This window comes from Aythya ferina (genome assembly GCF_964211825.1).
Source record: "Aythya ferina genome assembly, chromosome: 1".
Taxonomy (NCBI): Eukaryota; Metazoa; Chordata; class Aves; order Anseriformes; family Anatidae; genus Aythya; species Aythya ferina.
In genome coordinates, this window is record NC_140296.1 from 191,433,719 (window position 1) to 191,451,714 (window position 17,996).

Genomic DNA, 17,996 nt, shown 5'->3' on the forward strand with positions numbered 1-17,996 from the left:
ATTTTTCCTTTCCTTTTGGAAATAATTTTGCTGCACCACCAGAAAATCAAGGAGATGTAATATGCCTTATTAACAAATCTATTACAAAGTTCCTCAACATAGAGTAATCTCTGGAAGGGATTACATATTACAGCATTATAGATTGCTGGAGCACAGGTTCAATTTTACTTTAATAGGATTTGGGCAATAAAACTCCATAGATTCTCTAGGAAATCTTAGCCTGAAATATAAACCATGCTGTCCACCACCCACCTCCTTCTCCCTTAATGAGATCTGTGCAAGAGCTCTTTCACTCATACTTGTAATGGCCAACGTTCAGCATTGTTTCTGTAATGGCACAGAGCCTTTAAAATGCTTCAACACTTGCTTTCAACCAAAAAAACAACCAACTCAATCACCAACCCAACAAAACAACCAACCACCACCAACAACAACTCAATGTCTTTCATACATGCCTAAACACATTGGTCGTATGCAGCACAACCAATGCTTGGTGCTGTCATGTAGGGGCACTACTGAGCCCCAAAACTGCACAAGATTCCCCGTTGTGTGTTTAAATGACATTTCTGAGCACTTCAGGGACAGGAAACTCTTTTTCCTGAAACTTTTCACGGATATCTTGCATATGCATTCTTTCCTCTGGCTGTGCAGCACAAGTTTGGCTCTGTTTGCAAATGGAGGTGCTAATGAGGGCAATATTGGATCAACTCAACTGTGATCCAGAGCTGCACAAACAATTTGCAACAAATAATTTATTGAATAAATTTCAGTCTATTATGAATCATTGCTGAACTGGTCCTAATGTTCTCAAATGTATTTGTTGACTGAAATTATTTACAGAATATTATGTGTGAATAGTTCTTGGCCTCAAGCTATGCACAAGCTGATTGTTGCTAGTTCACCATGCCCAAATTCAAGCCATTTGACTGCATACATGGGTCAGATGACACATTTCCTATTCTCTAGCTTCATTAGCATAATTCTTGGAATTGTTTTGTATGCGATTATGAACTTGTCATTTGTTTTCAGCCCATACCCTACAATTGATGCTGGTTTGCTAAATATTCCCATCAGTAATTTAATTTATTATATTATTTGTGAAGAGCAGATGCAGAAATGGTATACAAGCAGCCTTGAAAAGAAATGCATTTAAGAAACCCAAATGAATATGTATGAAAAATTCTTCATCAAATTCCCCAGCTCTGCAGCAAATCCTGCCTCTGCTGGTGTTTTTGGTGGTGTTCTCCAGCCCTGAAGGACTCTGCAAGTTTGGCTGAGCATTTTAAGCAGCACAGGGACAGGGAAGGTTCACCACCTTCGGGGAGGATGAAACGCAACCTTGGTGGAGGCTCCTGTGGTGAGAGGATCTTAGTGGAAGTCAGGGTGCTGAAGCCCAAAAATCTTTCTGTGTCCCAAGCATCTTGTCTGGGCTGGGCATTCAGCAAGGGTGAGGGCTCAAGGGCTTTCTGCCTGACTCTGGAAAGCTGGGCTCCTCTTCAGCCCAGCACACAGGAGCTAGCAGACTGCTTCTGGCTTTTTCCCAGTGCCTCCCTTCCCCCAGGCTTGGCACAGAGCTGCAAATGCATCAACACCTTAAATAGGCTCACTTAGCCAACTCCCCTGGATGTACAACTGGTGAAAATGCATGCTTAATGCTAAAATAAGCCAGCACAAAGACCCCTGCTTTGGCACTTGCATTGTGGCATTAAACATATCCATGTCTTCGCTCTCTGCTGGAAAACTCGTGATTTGCCCATTTGATTTGATCAAACAGTAGCTTTCCACTGTCACTCTAGCCTGACAGCAGCAGCGCCTGCCTGCGTAGACTCATTTTGAGAGCTTCCCAGCTGCTAAGGGACAGCTTTCCAGTAGCCGACAGCAAACCTACTGCAATGCAGCTCAGCCCTCCTGCACCCACAGAGCCCCAGGCCAAAATGCTGCCTGCCAGCAAACCAGAGGCAGCTCCAGCAGCAGCCAGGGAGCTGGGTACAGATCCTTCCCTGGCACTCATGCAAGCTCCTCCGGTAGCGAGGGGATAGAGAAATTCCCCTGGTGCCACACAAGGCTGCTTTGGTATGAGAGCAGCTCTAATGCAGTTTGGGAACAACTTGTTCTGGCTGTACAAAAGCAGCAGTTGAAGAGTTAAACCCTACAAGCAGACCCTGATTTTAGCTGAGAAAAAGAAAATTGGAAAAGGCTCTGCTTCCTCTGCCAAGAGTCTTTCCTTGAAATTGTTCTTACTCAATGACAAACAGCAAAGTGAAACGTGGCTGCTTCTTACGAGATACCGTTGCAGGTTTCCCAAGTACCTCAGCTGCTTTTAAAATGCATTCCGGTCACCTGAAATCTGCATGTAGAAATAATTAGAAAACTCACTGGAAAGTTGGTTCAGTCTGTGACCAGCCAAAGAGGGAGTGTGTGTTGTAGTGCTCTCCCAGGTAAGTCTTGGAGTCGGGGCACAGCGTCTTTTGAGCCAGGGAACGATCAGAAATGCCTGAGAAGGACAAAAATGTTGTAAAGTTATATGCATCAGATTTCAAATATCTTCATGGTTTTACTCATCTGGGAGAGAAATCACCAAAGGATTTGGAAAGAGGAAAGGCAGAAGAACTGCAGGATCTGCACTGGTTAGAGGTTAGCATGTAGTTGTGAATACCTTTGTGCAGACAGGCACATGTGTCCTCAGGAGGGTGAGGGAACTGATTAAACCCTGCTAATGAGGTTCAAGTTTTCTGTCCAGTAATGCAGAACATCTGTACAGTGATCGTGTATTCAGCAATAGCCACAGAGAAAACTTCTGCATGCTAAATTAAGAATATACACACGCATTCTTCTATGCAGTGACAAATTTTACTTGAGTGAAAATGTTGCAAGAAAAGCAAACCAAACAAACAAAAACAGAAAAAAAAATAAAAATAAACAAAAAGCAAACAACCAACAAACAAAACAAAACAAAACAAAACAAAAACACAGAAATTTGGATGCCCAGGGAACTTTTATGTTTGTGTGAAATCATAAGACCTAGATTTGTGGACCACTGAGATGCAGACACAGGTAGGCAGCATGACTCTGCCCCACAGTGGCAACACCCATACTTAATCAAGCCTGGCCCCTTTCTTCCCCTGAGGAACCTGAGACTTAAAAGGCAGCAGGGCCGATGGCACAGCCCCAGGCAGCATCGCCAGAAGCCAGCAGGGAGAATCAGAGGGGCACAGGGGAGGAAAATGCATCAGATGCAGCAGTCCTTAGCAGGCCATGTGCTATGGCCCGATACGCTGCACAGAAGAGAGCAAGGACAGACCATAATGGGTATATTCGCATGCAGATGGGTTATGCGATAACTCCTTCCATCAGCAGGTCACAGGCAGTGGAGGCAGTGACAGATTTTTGCCTTCAGTAATGGCTGGGGCCAGCCCTGACCTCACTGGCACAGCTCTGGTTCAGCTGAGCCAAGGGGAAGCAGTAAGAATTGCCTGCACAGGTGCTGCCTGGTCTTTGATCCCCCATTAAGGAGATGCTGGCAAGACCCATTTGGTGTGGGAAAAATGTGATTCTTGTTCTCTGCAGCTGGCTTTCATGAAATTGCCATGTGCAATTCAGCAGGAATTGGGCAGGTCAGGTATTTGCGTTATACAATGGATTTATTTTTAGAGGTGGAAATGAATGTTATAAAACCCTTTCCCCACCCCAAAAAAAAAAAAAAAAAAAAAAAAAAAGAAGAGAGCGAGAAAGACAGACTGTCAAATATTTCTCTTTTTCATGCTTAATTGGGTGCATGCACTATGATAAATATTTCTTCATGAGCAAGCAACCTCAATGCCTAATCACACTTTGCAGTGTGTTTGCAGTTCATGACTACAAAGTGCATTTCTCTGTACCTGAAACCCCATTAACCTGTCTGCTCTGCTGGGCCACCAGCGCTGGCATCCCTGTCTTTGGATCTTTAGACACAAAGACTCCAGTGCTGTTGATCTGCTTCAGAAATAGCTTCATTTATAGGCAATTTCCAAGCAACCCTGACTGGTACAGCTTTAAAGAAGACACTAGAGTTCTGGGAAAAGTTACACTTACTGTCCCAGTGACACTTAATTATTAGCCCTGTAAAATTAAGGTGGAATATGAAAGCAAATGCAGCCACATGAATCATACTTTCATGCTTCGTTCATATTCTGAATATTTTGCATTCTGCATCAGCAATACTGATTATTTTACAGTGCACATAGTAATCTCAAGTGTAAAAGTGGTTTATAGAAAATTGATTTGAAGGATATCTGTTTTTAGAAGGTCAAACCGCAGGTACAAGTAATCATGGTTATGGTTTAGATAAGGAGGCTGAAGGATACATTGCCAAACACCTGAGCCACTGAGAGTGGAACTCGTATGGACTCAGGTGCCCATGACAAGAGTGAGCCCCCAAAACCATGCTACCCCAGGGAGGTCCTGGCTTGTTGGACTGAGCTGCTTAGGTCCGACATCACACCTACACCAGCTAGGGGCTCAGACAGCCAAGGGCATGCACAGTGTTGGCATAATGTGGAATATGATAGAAAGCTCTTAAACACGGGATGAAAACATTGGGTACCAGCTCTACTGCACCTTGGAAGAGATGCCTTAGAATCCTGCCTGTAACAGAGAGACCAACACCACAAGCTGCAAGTAGAAGGAGAACCTTCACACAAGAATGGGCAAGCCAAAGAGAAAGCTCAGTTTCACAGCTCAGGAGACTCTTTGTGGGTCCATCCCTCACTCCTTTATTTGTGAGGGTGAAGGGAGCTCTGCTGTTTCAGTCCTCTTACCCAAAGGCTTACACCTCTTTTTGCAGCTCTGAATGATGGCAAAAATAGGGGGAACTTAAGGCAGGGGTGGAAATCATAGAATCATAGAGTCATTAAGGTTGGAAAGATCATCTGGTCCAACCATCCCCCACCACCAACATCACCGACTAAACCATGTCCCTAATCAGCATGTCCAACTTTTCCTTGAACACCCCCAGGGACAGTGACTCCACCACCTTGCTAGGCAACCCGTCCCAATGTCTAGCTACTCTTTCTGAGACAAAATTTCTCCTAATTGCCAACCTGAAAGTCTGCTGGTGCAACTGGAGGCTATTCCCTCTTGTCCCAAAAAGTCTCATCAGTGTCTGTACCTAGGTCAATGACAACTTGATCGAGACCCACAGTGTTAGTATACTGTAGTTACAACCAACAATTTTCCCATAATGAGAGTGGACATCTAAATCTTAATTTAAAGCTCTGCTTCTGATTTCAATAGTTAACATATCTTTTTATAATTTTATGTCACACTTTTGTTATGTTTGAGCTTCTGATGTATTCAAACTGAAGAGAAATTAGGTTTAATAAATAAAATGAATAATTGACATGACAGTACAAGAGCCTGAAGGGAAAAAGGGGACATTTCCAATATTTCACTGTCAATAATTCATTTATGTCTCAACTTCCTGCTGTATATTAGCCTTACTTGGGCAGCAGGGCTTTCCTGGGGAAATGTTGGCTGGATTAATTGCCAGGAGCACTGGCACTAATTGTAAGTACTCAGGGCTTCCTGAGGGAGAATGAGCATGCCATTAACCCTGCTACTAGAAGAGGTGTTCCCATTCCTAAGAGCCTTCCATAGGTTTGGGCCTTTAAAGCTTATTTTTAGCCTATAACTAATTTCTAATAGGTGACTGGAAATTTATTTCCTATGAGAAAGAAAAGATTTTGAATTAAGGAATCAGGAAGAGGCAATCTTTCTTGTTGTGAGTTGTAGAAAAGGCAGGGACTGCCCAGCCCTGAGACTAGCAGTGATGTTGGTAAAGCAGAAGAGTTACTCCTTCCATAAATCTGAGTTATAGTCTATAGGTATCTTGCCCTTTCTATGGTGCAGGCCCATTGCTCAGAGAATGGCAGGGAAGGCCATTTTTCTTGCCTTCTTACAAGGCTGCCCCACTGACAGAAGGTTTCTTATGCTTGGTACTCCACTGAAGCTGAGACATTTGTGTCCTGGATGAATCTGCAGCTGTACACTTGGAAAATGAGAAGATGGAAAATGTACCTAAGAATTAGCCTTTTTCAAAAAAAGATTATCAAGAAAACTTTACTTACTAGGAATGTAAGGAGGGTTATTGATATCATTATCAGCACATCCAGGAAACTGGCCTCTTAAGAAATTAGATGGTTCATTCATATCCTTTAATAAAGAGAGTAAGACAGGTCAAAACCCTTATTTACTCTTTTGAAAAGAAGGGAAGGCATATGTAATCAGACTTACAATCCAGATCCCGTCATAGTCAAGGACATTCTTAAACTCCAGACACAACTGGGTCCACCACTCAACTGTCCTGGGGTTGGTGTAGTCAGGAAACACTGAATGTCCAGGAGGCCAGGCCTAGGGTTCACAGGTACAAATGTCTGATTATTGTCTTATTTCTGCTACACAGCTTCTTTAACGCTTTGGAGCTCCATTTAACCAAAAGAATAAGAGAATTTAGTAAACCAACCTCTCCAACAGCAGGAGTTACACCGTCAGAGTTGTTCACCCAGACTCCCATTTCCTCGCCAAGGTCGTATGGCTTGTAAGTTCCCGGTTCTTCGTCCTTAGTTATGAAAGGATCCTGAAAGCAGTGATTACACTTCCTTTATCAAGATCTCAGAAGTTATTTTTTCTATTTCTATGTTTTAGAAAAAAAAATGATGTTCTTAATGCAGATTGCAGTAACATTGGAGTAAAACGGCACTAAAATTTAGCAAGAGTTGAGAGCAAATAAAAATTTAGGAAAAGTTGCTAAAGAGATGTTGTGAATATTTTTTGTATAAGGCATAATTAAGGAAAACTAATAAATACCCTCATGTTTATTTTTAAGAGACTTTCTATATTCAACTGATTTTGAAGAGGCATCAAATTTTGTTTTCCTCCCTTCCAAAGTCACTAAACTTGGGCAGCTCTGGATTCCCTCCAAGACAATCATCATTTCAGCTTCATTAGCTTCAGCAGCTCATCTCTGGTATAACTCAAACAACCCAAGGGGCTTGAAGTTGGGACACATCCAGCCTTGTTAGCCCCCTCTTCAGACCTGATGTTGGACAAGGAGGTTTTATGACAACCTGGTGGTGAGTAACCCAAGTCATGAAGCTGGAGTGGCCAAACTCCTCTGCTCCCTGCAGGTGCATCCTGCAGCTCACCCCTCCTGTCCCCATCACCACTCAGAGGTACTCACCACCTCCCATTGCTGCCAGTGGCATGGACACCACCAGTTTTCCTGCCCCAGGTCAGCCACCAGTGGCCACTGAGCTCATTGAAAAGGAGCCTGAACTGGCCCACCATGCCAGTAAGCCCTGAAGGCAGGAATACTTTGAGATGTCACTGAAGAGGTACTGTTCGACTCTGCTCAGTAGCCAGCTGGGACTAAAGGAGGTTACTGTGCTTGGCAGTACACCCCTAATTGGGAGCAGCTCTCTGCCTTGCGCTGTTTAGAACAAAGGAAGATTGCAGCCATTTTAGAAGAAGGGAATTCTTCCCTTTTCTCTTAGAAAATGTTATCCCCTCAGGTTCTGCTTAAGGCAAAGAAACTCACAGTTATGACACACAATGGAGAGTAATGCCACTGAAATAATTCTGCCATTATATCTCATGCACTAATTCAAATGAATTTTAATTAATAGCTGATAGAAGTGTAACTGCTATACATAAGGACAAAAAATATACTATCACAAATGGTAATTCCTTTAAGGGCATGTTTTAAAGCTCGTTTAAATACCTAAATTAATTGCTGATTTACTTGTAAGCCCTACGGCAGCTCTAGCCCCTGTGAAGAAAGTATATTCTTCCAAATAAAAGCCCCTGCTTAATTCCCACCTTAAATGCAAAATTGAGTTCAGCTTTAACTATGTAGCTCCAACATCAGCTTCATAATTAAAGAGTGTAAGTGTCCATTATGTTTTTAACTTGTTGAATAGTTCAGCTTTGGAAAAGAGAAAACTGTCCATCTTCAATAATTATCTTATAATTGTGGAAAAGATGGCTCTCAAGGGACTTGAAGGCTGGAAGAAGTCAACTTAATTAGCTACTCCTGATCCAAACTTCTTGTTTCCTTCAGCTGAAAGGTTATTCCAGTGCATAAATCTAATCTATTATGCAGGTTTTGCAATGTCCTAAAGGGAACAAAACCCTCCCAGCCCTGGTTTTGCAATCCACAGGTTGTTCATGGGGGAAGGAAGTTTATTGCTGTTAAATCTTCCTTAGCTCATCTTTTAGTATCTCTTGGAGAGGAGATGCAGAGCATCCATACTTCTGACTGACTGCTCTGAAACCTGGGGCACCCAGCACTAAACCAGACCAGCGCAATTCCACCTAAAGCTTCAAAAATAGATTTTGATGCACATCCAGAAATCTCATCTATCTCTGGAAATTTTAGCTTCTACAGCTCACAGAGCTGGACTTGAAAATGTTAAAACACTCATGGTGTATTTTGAATCATAAGCATGTTGCTATTGACGCTTTTTTATTATTATTAAGAAATTTGTCACTCACCATTCCTAGCTGTTTCCATTTTTAGTTTGATTTAATGGAAGGTATACAAGGTCTTTCATTAAATTTCCTCTTCAGGAATAATGTTTATAATTTTACATTCTAGTCATTTTTACTTTCAGAAATTCTTTCTTTGTTTCTAAACAATACATTTGTTCTGACTCAGAATAAGTCACAGCTGAAGTATGCGTGTTATTCAGCTCAATAATGATAACCAAGTACTGACACACTGAGGCAAAATCTCCCTTACAGGGAGGTGGCCTCTAAAAGACACCAGGAGAGAGGAGTGCTGAGACTGCGTTGAGAGACTCAAATAACGGGGCCATGCTGCTGTCAAGGTGACCACAGGGGCATGGAGGGCTCTCAGCATTAGTGTGGGGACCAGAGTGCCTGATGGTGAGACACCAGCCACCCTGGTGGTGGTGGCACAACTAAGTTCAGGGTCCCAGCCTCAAACAGACTATCAGCAATTGCTAGTACTGCTGGCTCTCCAGTTGGGTTGGACAGGGCTTTGGGCAATCTGGTCTAGTGAGAGGTGTCCCTGTCCATGGCAGGGGGCTGGACTAGATGATCTTTAAGGTTCCCTTCCAACCCAAGCCATCCAATGACTCTATGATCTGCATTTTGCTTGTGACCACAGTTGTCTGAAATGCTCCATACCAAGCAGAGGGACTGCACCCATCTCCCACAAATCCATTCACAATCCATTCACCGGAGCTTTTACATGACATGAAGTGTCTGCAATCAGAGCACATTTCCTGAAATCATCAAGAGGGAGGCAACAATCTGCTGCACTTGGGCAACTCACTCATTACTGTCACTACCCGAAGGGAATCTAAATAGAAAATTGCTCTTTCCTTATCAAACTGGATTACACTTGCCTTGATTGCAGGTAGCATGGCTTTGCTCTCAGTTGGGAATGAAACCCTTCACACCGTTCCAGCCCCTGACTCAACTTACAGGAATGATGGACATCACTAATCAAAGCCAACAGTCAGAATGTGACAGAAACATCAGCAATTGTAATAAGGCAAAGAGAGAAATCTTTACTACCAATACAACTTATAGTTCCCACTAGCTTTTCAAGAATTAAAGGCAAACTGTATTTGCCTTTGCTTTTTTTTCTTGCAAACTTATCTAAAGTCCTAGAGTGCAACACAGCCTTTATTTACAGTTTAGGGGAAAGGAAGGACTTCTATTAGGATTCCCATTGGCTTATTGCACAAATGGATAATTATTGATATCACAGAATCACAGAATCACAGAATATGTTCCCTTGTATCTGCCTAACTACTGAAATTAGATTTATGCAGCAACAGCTCCTTGCCCTGCTCTAGCATGCACCATCTGAAAAGTCGAAAGTGCTTTAAAAGTGTCATTGAAGTTAAATTCATGAGTAAGAAGATAACATTCCTTACCCACTATAGCTGCTGCCTGCAGCTTCCTAACCTGCAAAACCACTGGAGACATCCTGACTGTGATGAAAAAGAGATGAGTACTGTGTATTTACTGAAGGGCAAGAGTGTGCACAGGAGAAGCTACCCCAAATTCAAGGTATTTTGTTCATGTATTCGTGTCTCACAAACTTGTTTAAGACAAATCAATAAATAAGCAGGTGGTATTTAACGTTAGACCTCTACGGGATTAGATGGTTTTTAGAGAGGTGTGGAGGATATAGGGAGCCCAAACTGCATAGCAGTTAGAAAGAACAGTCAGTCCTGACTGCACACGTGCTCACCTACAGATGGGTTAGCTATTTACAGTGATGGTGACAGCAACATCTTATGGACCCATCAAAGACTACTATTTAATTTACTGGCCTCCAGTTTCCTCACCACTATTGCCATCCACTGTATCTTCTGTGAAAAAAAGCAACTTTGGTGCAAGGATATTTATGTGCACTTGCTGGAGAAAAATGGTAATATTTATGGGCAAAATTGATGAAGGAAAATGGAAATCTCTGATTTTCACTTCTGCCTAAATTAATTCCTTTGAGTTTCCCTCTTTGGAAATCTTCCAAAGCTGCTTGGACATGGTCCTGGGCAACCTGCTCCAGGTGGCCCTGCTTGAGCTGGGCCTGGAGACCAGATGGCCTCCAGAGGCCCCTTGCAATAACAACCCCTCTGTGATTCTGTACTTCAGTACTGGTTACAGGTTCAGCATATATTTTCCACAAATGTTCATGCAAACAAACTTCTCTCACATTAATTTAGACGAAAAGTAAATATAAGGCAACATGATTTATAATTACCATCTCTCCAGATTGATTATGAGATTTTTTTTCCACCGTTCAGCTATTTCTGTGTGCATGCTAAACTCATTTGCCCATTATCAGAAAAAGAATTACATTAAAGCAATTCTGCCTGAACTCAGAGCTGAGCAGAGGCAAAATTTATCATAAATAAGTGGAAAAATATGAAAGTAAATTGATGTTATGGTATAGAGATGGTACTGGTACACACAGGTATCTTATAAACATAACACATTTAAAAGTGAAGTCTGTGAGAAATTGTTCAGCTCTTCTCAAAAAAATGACAAAAATGGAAAATGTGCTACACCAGCATGCATGCATTAGCGCCTAGATACTGCTATGAGCATTACGATGCAAATAGTTCTTATAAATGGAGAAATAATTAACATCATATTTAATTTACCAGAATAATGACGTTGTGCATTCCTGCTTTCTTCAGCTCCTGGAGGTACTCTGGCAGACCTGCAAAATTCTCTTTGTCATAGGTAAAATCCAGGCGACGTTCCATGTAGTCGATGTCAAGATGCTGGACATCCTAAATATTTTAAAAGCAAACATTGACTTATTTTATACAGAAAATCAATATGTGTAATTGTGTTCCTAAGAAGGAACTAACCTATGAAGCGAGAGCTAAGTGTTTGGCTATAATAACTGTAAAGAATTGAGGCCAAATTCAGCTCCTGTAAATTTATGTGACAGCAGTGGACAAAGTGGACATGTGGAAGTCCTAGGTTAGCAACTGTTTGGCAGTGGTATGCGTCAGCACTGCCACAGTTCATGTTTAAAATGCCAGCACCTGGTACTGCCAGTTGATTGTTGTTTCAGCAGGAAAGCAAACCTATACCCAAATCACCTGCAATGCAGCCAAGAGCAGCACTTTAAACCCCATGTTTCGGGCCAATTTTAAGCATTCTTTTGACTATTGTAAAGATATGACTTGCGAAACCACTACATAAGACTATGAACATCCTTTTGCTCTACAGTTCTCTTCACAGGATAGTCACATTTCCTCTAATATAATCATATTCATCCCAGTTCAGATTTTAAAATGAACTTACACAGTAAAAAAATCATACTTACATAGGGGATATCATAGCGGTGCATGCGGTTGACAGTTTCCTTTAAGACATCAATGCTGCCGTAACCCCACCGGGAGAGCTGAAATCCCAGGGACCAGTAGGCAGGCATGTGCGGGCGTCCAATGGCCTAGGGCAGGAATGAGGAAAATACAAGTTCAAAGGCTGAGGTGAAGATTCTGGGGAGAGAAATTACCCTGAAACACCAGGAGAGGCTCCCAGCTCATTTAAGCCACAAAGATCAGAGCACAGATACCACACCCTCTTGAAATACCCCTTACTTTCTCAAACAGCTCACTGTAGAATATACTTTATTGTAAAATATGCAATATACTTTAAAATGAGCTTTAAAATAAAGCTTCTTCTGGTGGACCCAACTCTTTGGTCAATAAACGGCAAATCTCCGACGCTGTGCAGCAATGTCAGCTTGGCTAATTTCTGTTGTCACATCCAGCTGAACTAACTCATCTAATGTTTATTGGAGCTCTCTGAAGTTTTAGTTTTATTTGCACACCTCCCCGATGAAATCCAGTTGCTTATGAGTGCCTGCTGATATTGCTGGCCCACAGCGATGCGTTGCCAGGCATCACCAAACCCCTCCAAGGTCAGAGTTACCATTCGCTCCATCAAAATTCTCGTCTGAAGCACAAAGTAATGAGTTAACTATGATTTTATAAATATTTGATTTCCGGCTCCGCATAATCCAGATGCAAATTGCACGAGGAAACTTGAGCAGAGGGGCACGAGGCATCCTGCTCTGCTCCCTGGGGAGAGCTGCTTGGGCAGCCGCAGAGCAGCCACCGTGTTTCTGATCCAGAAACATGCCGAAACCTTCCCTTGCCTCATGGGTACACACCAGTGTTTCGTGGGGGCGATATCCCCAAGTCCTTATGCCCGTTTTAAGCAGTTAGAACCCATGAAATTAGACTTTGTTCAATAATTCCAACATTGTTGCAGGCAACACATGGAAATCAAGGTGCTAGCAAGCACCCATGATTATTTATCAGTCACAGCTATTGACTCCCTTTGGCTAAATAACTGTTCCCCCCTTATTTCCTTGCAAATCTTCATAGTTAGGTAATTATGCTAAGAAGTGTAAAAGAACAAAACTTGAATATTGGCAGCTAAAAATCCATCTTCTTTAGTTAACTATAAGGAAGCAGTGCCAGCACTCCGTATCAGCTGCATATCTAAGCTCCCCATCCATCACGATGTGTAGAGATGCCTCTTGCTATGGGGTTTTCTCCAGAAAGTCTGTACTGGAACAGTAATGCTGGACTTGAAATTGCTCTAAAAGAGGTCACAAATCCTAGAGGTGGGATGCACATACTGCAATGGACAGAAAAAACAGGTGGAGGAGAAATGCCTGGAAAAGCAGAGGGTGTTTTAAACCTCCTGTTAATGGTTTGAGTCCTCCCAGCAGGGGTGTGATGGCTGAGCACTGCATCTCCCCTGTGTGCTTGTTCCTCATCCCATTCCACTGGATTTACCTGCTATCACCCTCCTCAACACCTACATGCAGCTGGAGAGAAAGCCCCTGAGAAGAAGCAAGGGCAGCTATCAGCTGCTGTGCCCTTGCCAGGACAGACCCTGGGCAGATGAAGGTGGCCCCAAACCATTCACAGGGGACACCGGTGGCAGAGCCATGTGTATTATGGTACAGTCTCCTCTGGTTGCACCTGTTGTTAGTTATTTCCAGCTTGTGCAGATGCACCCGATCCCCAAGACCATCCTTCCAGCTCTGCTGGGGTTTCCTGTGGAGAGCTGGACAGGGAGTGATGGCTTGGGATGATCTCCAGGACGCCCTGATGTCTGGCACTGTGGTGTCCAGCACAGCACAGCAGGCCTGGGGTCAAGATGTCTGATCCCCTGTCACAACAGCACTCATTTTATGAAGGAAAAAGTTATCTATGGAGGCTACAAAGCTTGTTTTAGCCCAGTTAGGATGCCAGATGAGACCCATGATCCCACCACTTTGTGCTCGAAAAGCAGAGGCACATTCTGCCCACGCTTTCTCTACTGTAAAAAGGGTGACCTCTCGAAACAAGGTTAAAAAAACAGACCGAAACAAAAGAACTCTCTAATGAAATAAAACCTTTTGCACACAGGCTTCTTCCTTTGGATAAGAGGAAGAGGGAAAAACAGCTGATAAATATTAATCCTGCTGCTGGACGCAGAGCCTGGAGCCCTGGCAAGATGCCTGCATGGCACAGAGACCAGCATCCCAGCTGTCCCCTGAGCTGGCTGTGATGTTTCAGAAGCAGTGGGAGCCACGTGATGCCCCATGCTGCTCCTGGATAGGGGATTATACCCCTGGGATGCACCCCAATGAGCTTGGGACATCACCATTGTCCAGTTCAAGAGCTGGAAGAGGATTTACTTCCACCCTGTGTGCTGTGTTGAGTTCTCAGGTGAATGGAGATGGGGCTGGAGGTGAAGCTGTGGTCACCAAGGCATCAGGCAGGTGCCTCCCGAGTACACAGTCCTGTCCCCAGTGCTGGGGGATGTGCTCTATTCCCTGGTCCTGCAGGCTCAGAGCTGCCATGAGGCAAGGCGGCATTTTGTGACAGCATCCCCTGAGGAATTTGGGATTAAGGTTGAACAAATGGAAGAAAATCCACCTTGCAAGCAAGATATTAACTTTTAAAGCAATTAGTTCCCCAGGTTGGCCGGGCTGGCGCGGCTATGCTGAGTGTAATTGAAGTGAACAGAACATTTGAAGAGGAAGGATAAAAACAGGGCAGCTGGGAAAACAAATGTTCTTTTTTCCAATTACGCTGTGGACTCTCTCTAATGGATCCCCCTGAAGCTTCCTGATAAAGTAACTGGCATATGGTACCTCCTTGCAGATGGATCAGCAGAGGCAGAGCTGCAATTCTGCAAACCTGAATCTCATGTTGGATTTGATATATATTTAGGATCTAGTTAATTCATATAGATTGCAGTCTGCATACAAATGATCATAAAATGCTGTACACAGAGAAAGCCTGCTCGGCAAAACTGGCTCGCATAGAATCAGACAAGGTAAATGAGGTATGGCGGGGGAACTGAGGGAGGAAAACATGAGAAATGCAGAAACAGCAAACATATGGAGTATACAAACTGAGGAAAAAAAAAAAAAAAAGATACAGTAGTGCAGAAGTAGAAAAAAAAATAGATGCTATTTTTCCTACCTCGATTCCTCCTGCACTTGGTTCACAAATAACTCCAAGTGTTGTTTAATAGATTCACTGTTACTTTTCTCCAGGTTTGCATAACTTGGCCTTATGTAATTTTTGCTTTTTTTTTTTTTTTCAGGTGCACCTGAGAGCGGACACATCTAGGAAGTACCCTGGAAGGGCTCCTCAGCGAACAGCTAAAGGCAGGTGGTCTGCACACACTCTCCCTGTGCTCACACACCCAGCTTTGGGTTATTGGCCAAAAAACATTACTACCGCGGGCATCTCAAATCAAGGATGTGAACCAAGTCATAAATGCTAAATAGCAAACAGGGATCCCATTAACATCATGACCAAAGACTGGTGTGGAAGGGAAGGCTGAAGGGTTGTGCCCTGTCTGTCACAGAGGCCATAGAGGGAGGTGTTCCCTCCCATGCTTACAATGGAGCTGAGATCTCCAGCAGTGCAGCCAAAGAGCAATGCAGAAGGTTGCACTTTAATCCTCACACCCTAGTTAGTGACCCATGGCTACATACAGGTGCTCCTAAGACCCAGATGTCTGTCTCCAGCTCGTCCCCCACAGCTGAGGAGGCAGGTGAGTGCTGTGGGTGCCCAGTCAGGCAGAGGTAACCTGAACCCAAAGTCTGTGCAGAGAAGCTGCACTCTGTTTTAGGAAAGCAAGAAGAAAGGCCCTGCAACGGCTGAACAACTACAAAGATGCTCACAGCCTCACGAGTCTAAAAATGTTAAGGGATTCAGGCATCAAGGTCTTCAAACCTCTTTCTTTGCTGGACACCTACCAGCTGCTTGGTGGTTCCTGGGGGACCCGTGGATTCAGCTGTGAGACTGCTGACCGAGCAGGCTCCCCATTTAGCTCTCATGTAGGAGGCAGGACTAGAGACCTCCTGAGATCCCCTCTACCCAGAACTGCCCTATGAGCAGCGAGGAAGCGAGGAAGAAGAGAAGCAGCAATTTGCTCTCAAAACAGAACTGAGAGTCATGCAGTATGCCCCATTAAAGCTTGTCACTGGATAATTTTCAGTAAAACAACAAATTCATGGTCTTCACTCCACCCAGAAGCTGTTACACTTGGTATTTGTTCCTTTCATTAAACTATAACTTTCCTGAGTGTCTTGTTACAGAGCTTGTATTCTACTGCTGTGCACTGTTACCCTGCCTTGAACTGCCTCCAGATTTGGCAATGATGGTCTGATATTGGGGCTGGCCCATCCCTGTGCAGGGGCCACCCCAGGGTGCTGGCAGCAAGCCACAGAGGTGCACAGAGAAAGTCTGCATCCTTCAGAGACCCCACAGGGAACTTCATTACAAGGCTTTCCTACCTCACTGCATAAAAGCACCAAGTCGAGCTAAGCAGCTAAATCTTGTGCAGAAACAACAAGCATCATGGGGGGGGGGGGGGGGGGGGGGGGGGGAAGGGTCACTCAGGTCTGGAAATGCTATTGAAGAAAGAGAATAAAATACATGAGAAGGTGCCTGGAGCAAAATACTTTGCTCCAGGCACAGCTCTCTTGCCAAGCTGGCATTTGTCCATCCCATGGTGCCAGAGGGGATGCCCCAGAGGGGATGTGATGGGTAGTTCCTGCAAAATGCCCCGTGCAATGGCTTTGTGCATCTGCCTGTGTGGGTAGGAGACAGGCACCGTGTCCCCAGGGAGCAGCCTGGCCCCACCAGCTGCAGGCTCCTGAGCTGGGAGCTCCTGACATGCCTCTTCCCAGAGGAATCCCATGCAAACAGCTGGGAGAGCTGAGGGATGCTGCTGAGCGCCGCCTTCCAGGCACAGGTCACGCTCCTCCCTGCCAGCCCCTCTCCTTCCCCTGGGGGTGACAGTGACCTCAGTGTGAGTCCTCTCAGCGGGACAGAAAATGCAATTGAAAAACAGAGCCTTTTCTGTCTCCTTCACCTTCCCACATATCTGGTACATAAAAGCCAAATCATTACCCTAGAGACTAATAATATGGTAATTGTAACATTCGCGATCCGGGAATTTCAGGATGTTTACTGAAGAAGTTATTATTTCACCGTGAAATTGCTACCATGCATTCTTTAAGATTCCCTAGAGAGCGGAGCACAAGCTTGAAGAATACAGAGCAGGGGATTTTTTTGTCCCGGCATGTGACACGTCTAGCTCGGAGACGCCCACCTGCTCCCCTTTACCTTGTTTTCTCTGCTCCAGCTCCATTTCCAGAGAGGCAGGGGTGGAAAGCAAGCTGCCAGCACTCATCAGCTGGGGAATGAGAAGGCTCTCATTTTATTTTCAGCTGCTGGCCACCTGCTAAGCCGCAGAAACTCTGCCTTCAAACACCAGCGAAAGACTTTGAAAAGAAATGGGGATGGCTCTCACCTACGTCGTGCTGCTGCAATGACATCCCTGAAATAAGTGCTTTCATCACAGAGATCACAGCCCTGCCTAGGTGGATGGGTCACTTCTCTTTTCTGGGTTTGGTTGCCAATGTGGAAGTTCAAAAACCTGTTTGCTGGTTGATCTATGGCATCAGGGCTGAGGGACAGGTGGGGAAGGCGTGCAGAGGGGCTGGGACCTCTGAGGGACACAGCTCCATGGCTCCTGCTGCAGGACACAGAAGACCAGCTGCAGCACCCGAAGCTCTGCTTGGAAAAGAGAGGCCAGCAGAGCTTGGACAGATCTCTTTTTAGTCATTGCATCTCGTGAAAGCCCCCCTGCTCTCACTACTGAAGCAGAGCAGGAACACCACAAACCACCTCTCGGCGTAGCAGCCCCTCCGAGCAGGTTTGGAAACCTTTGGCCACTTTTGTCCAAGACCTCCAAAACATGAGGCACTCACAAGTTTTGTAACAAACAATGTCAAAGGAAAAAATAGACACAAATCACACCAAAATCCATCACCCCATCCTCTGCTGAGACACAGCCTGCTGCCAGACAGCATCCCTAGCTCTGTCACGGGTCTCGTGAACAGGGTCCTAGGGTGGAGGTGGCAGAAGGGGGCA

The 17,996-nt window shown here is 44.4% G+C and overlaps 1 protein-coding gene across 2 annotated transcripts in view; it reads right to left on the reverse strand.

Moving 5' to 3' along the window:
* The window catches only part of LOC311442313 (sucrase-isomaltase, intestinal-like), a 55,248-nt gene that overhangs the window by 20,150 nt on the left and 17,102 nt on the right, over positions 1-17,996 (reverse strand). For both annotated transcript variants that reach the window (XM_084531375.1, XM_084531376.1), the window contains exons 8-13: positions 11,858-11,983; positions 11,181-11,312; positions 6,500-6,613; positions 6,271-6,387; positions 6,105-6,189; positions 2,377-2,494 (exon numbers count right to left, since the gene is read on the reverse strand). In XM_084531375.1, coding sequence (XP_084387501.1) covers positions 2,377-2,494; positions 6,105-6,189; positions 6,271-6,387; positions 6,500-6,613; positions 11,181-11,312; positions 11,858-11,983 — 692 coding nt within the window. The remainder of the gene's footprint in view (positions 1-2,376; positions 2,495-6,104; positions 6,190-6,270; positions 6,388-6,499; positions 6,614-11,180; positions 11,313-11,857; positions 11,984-17,996) is intronic.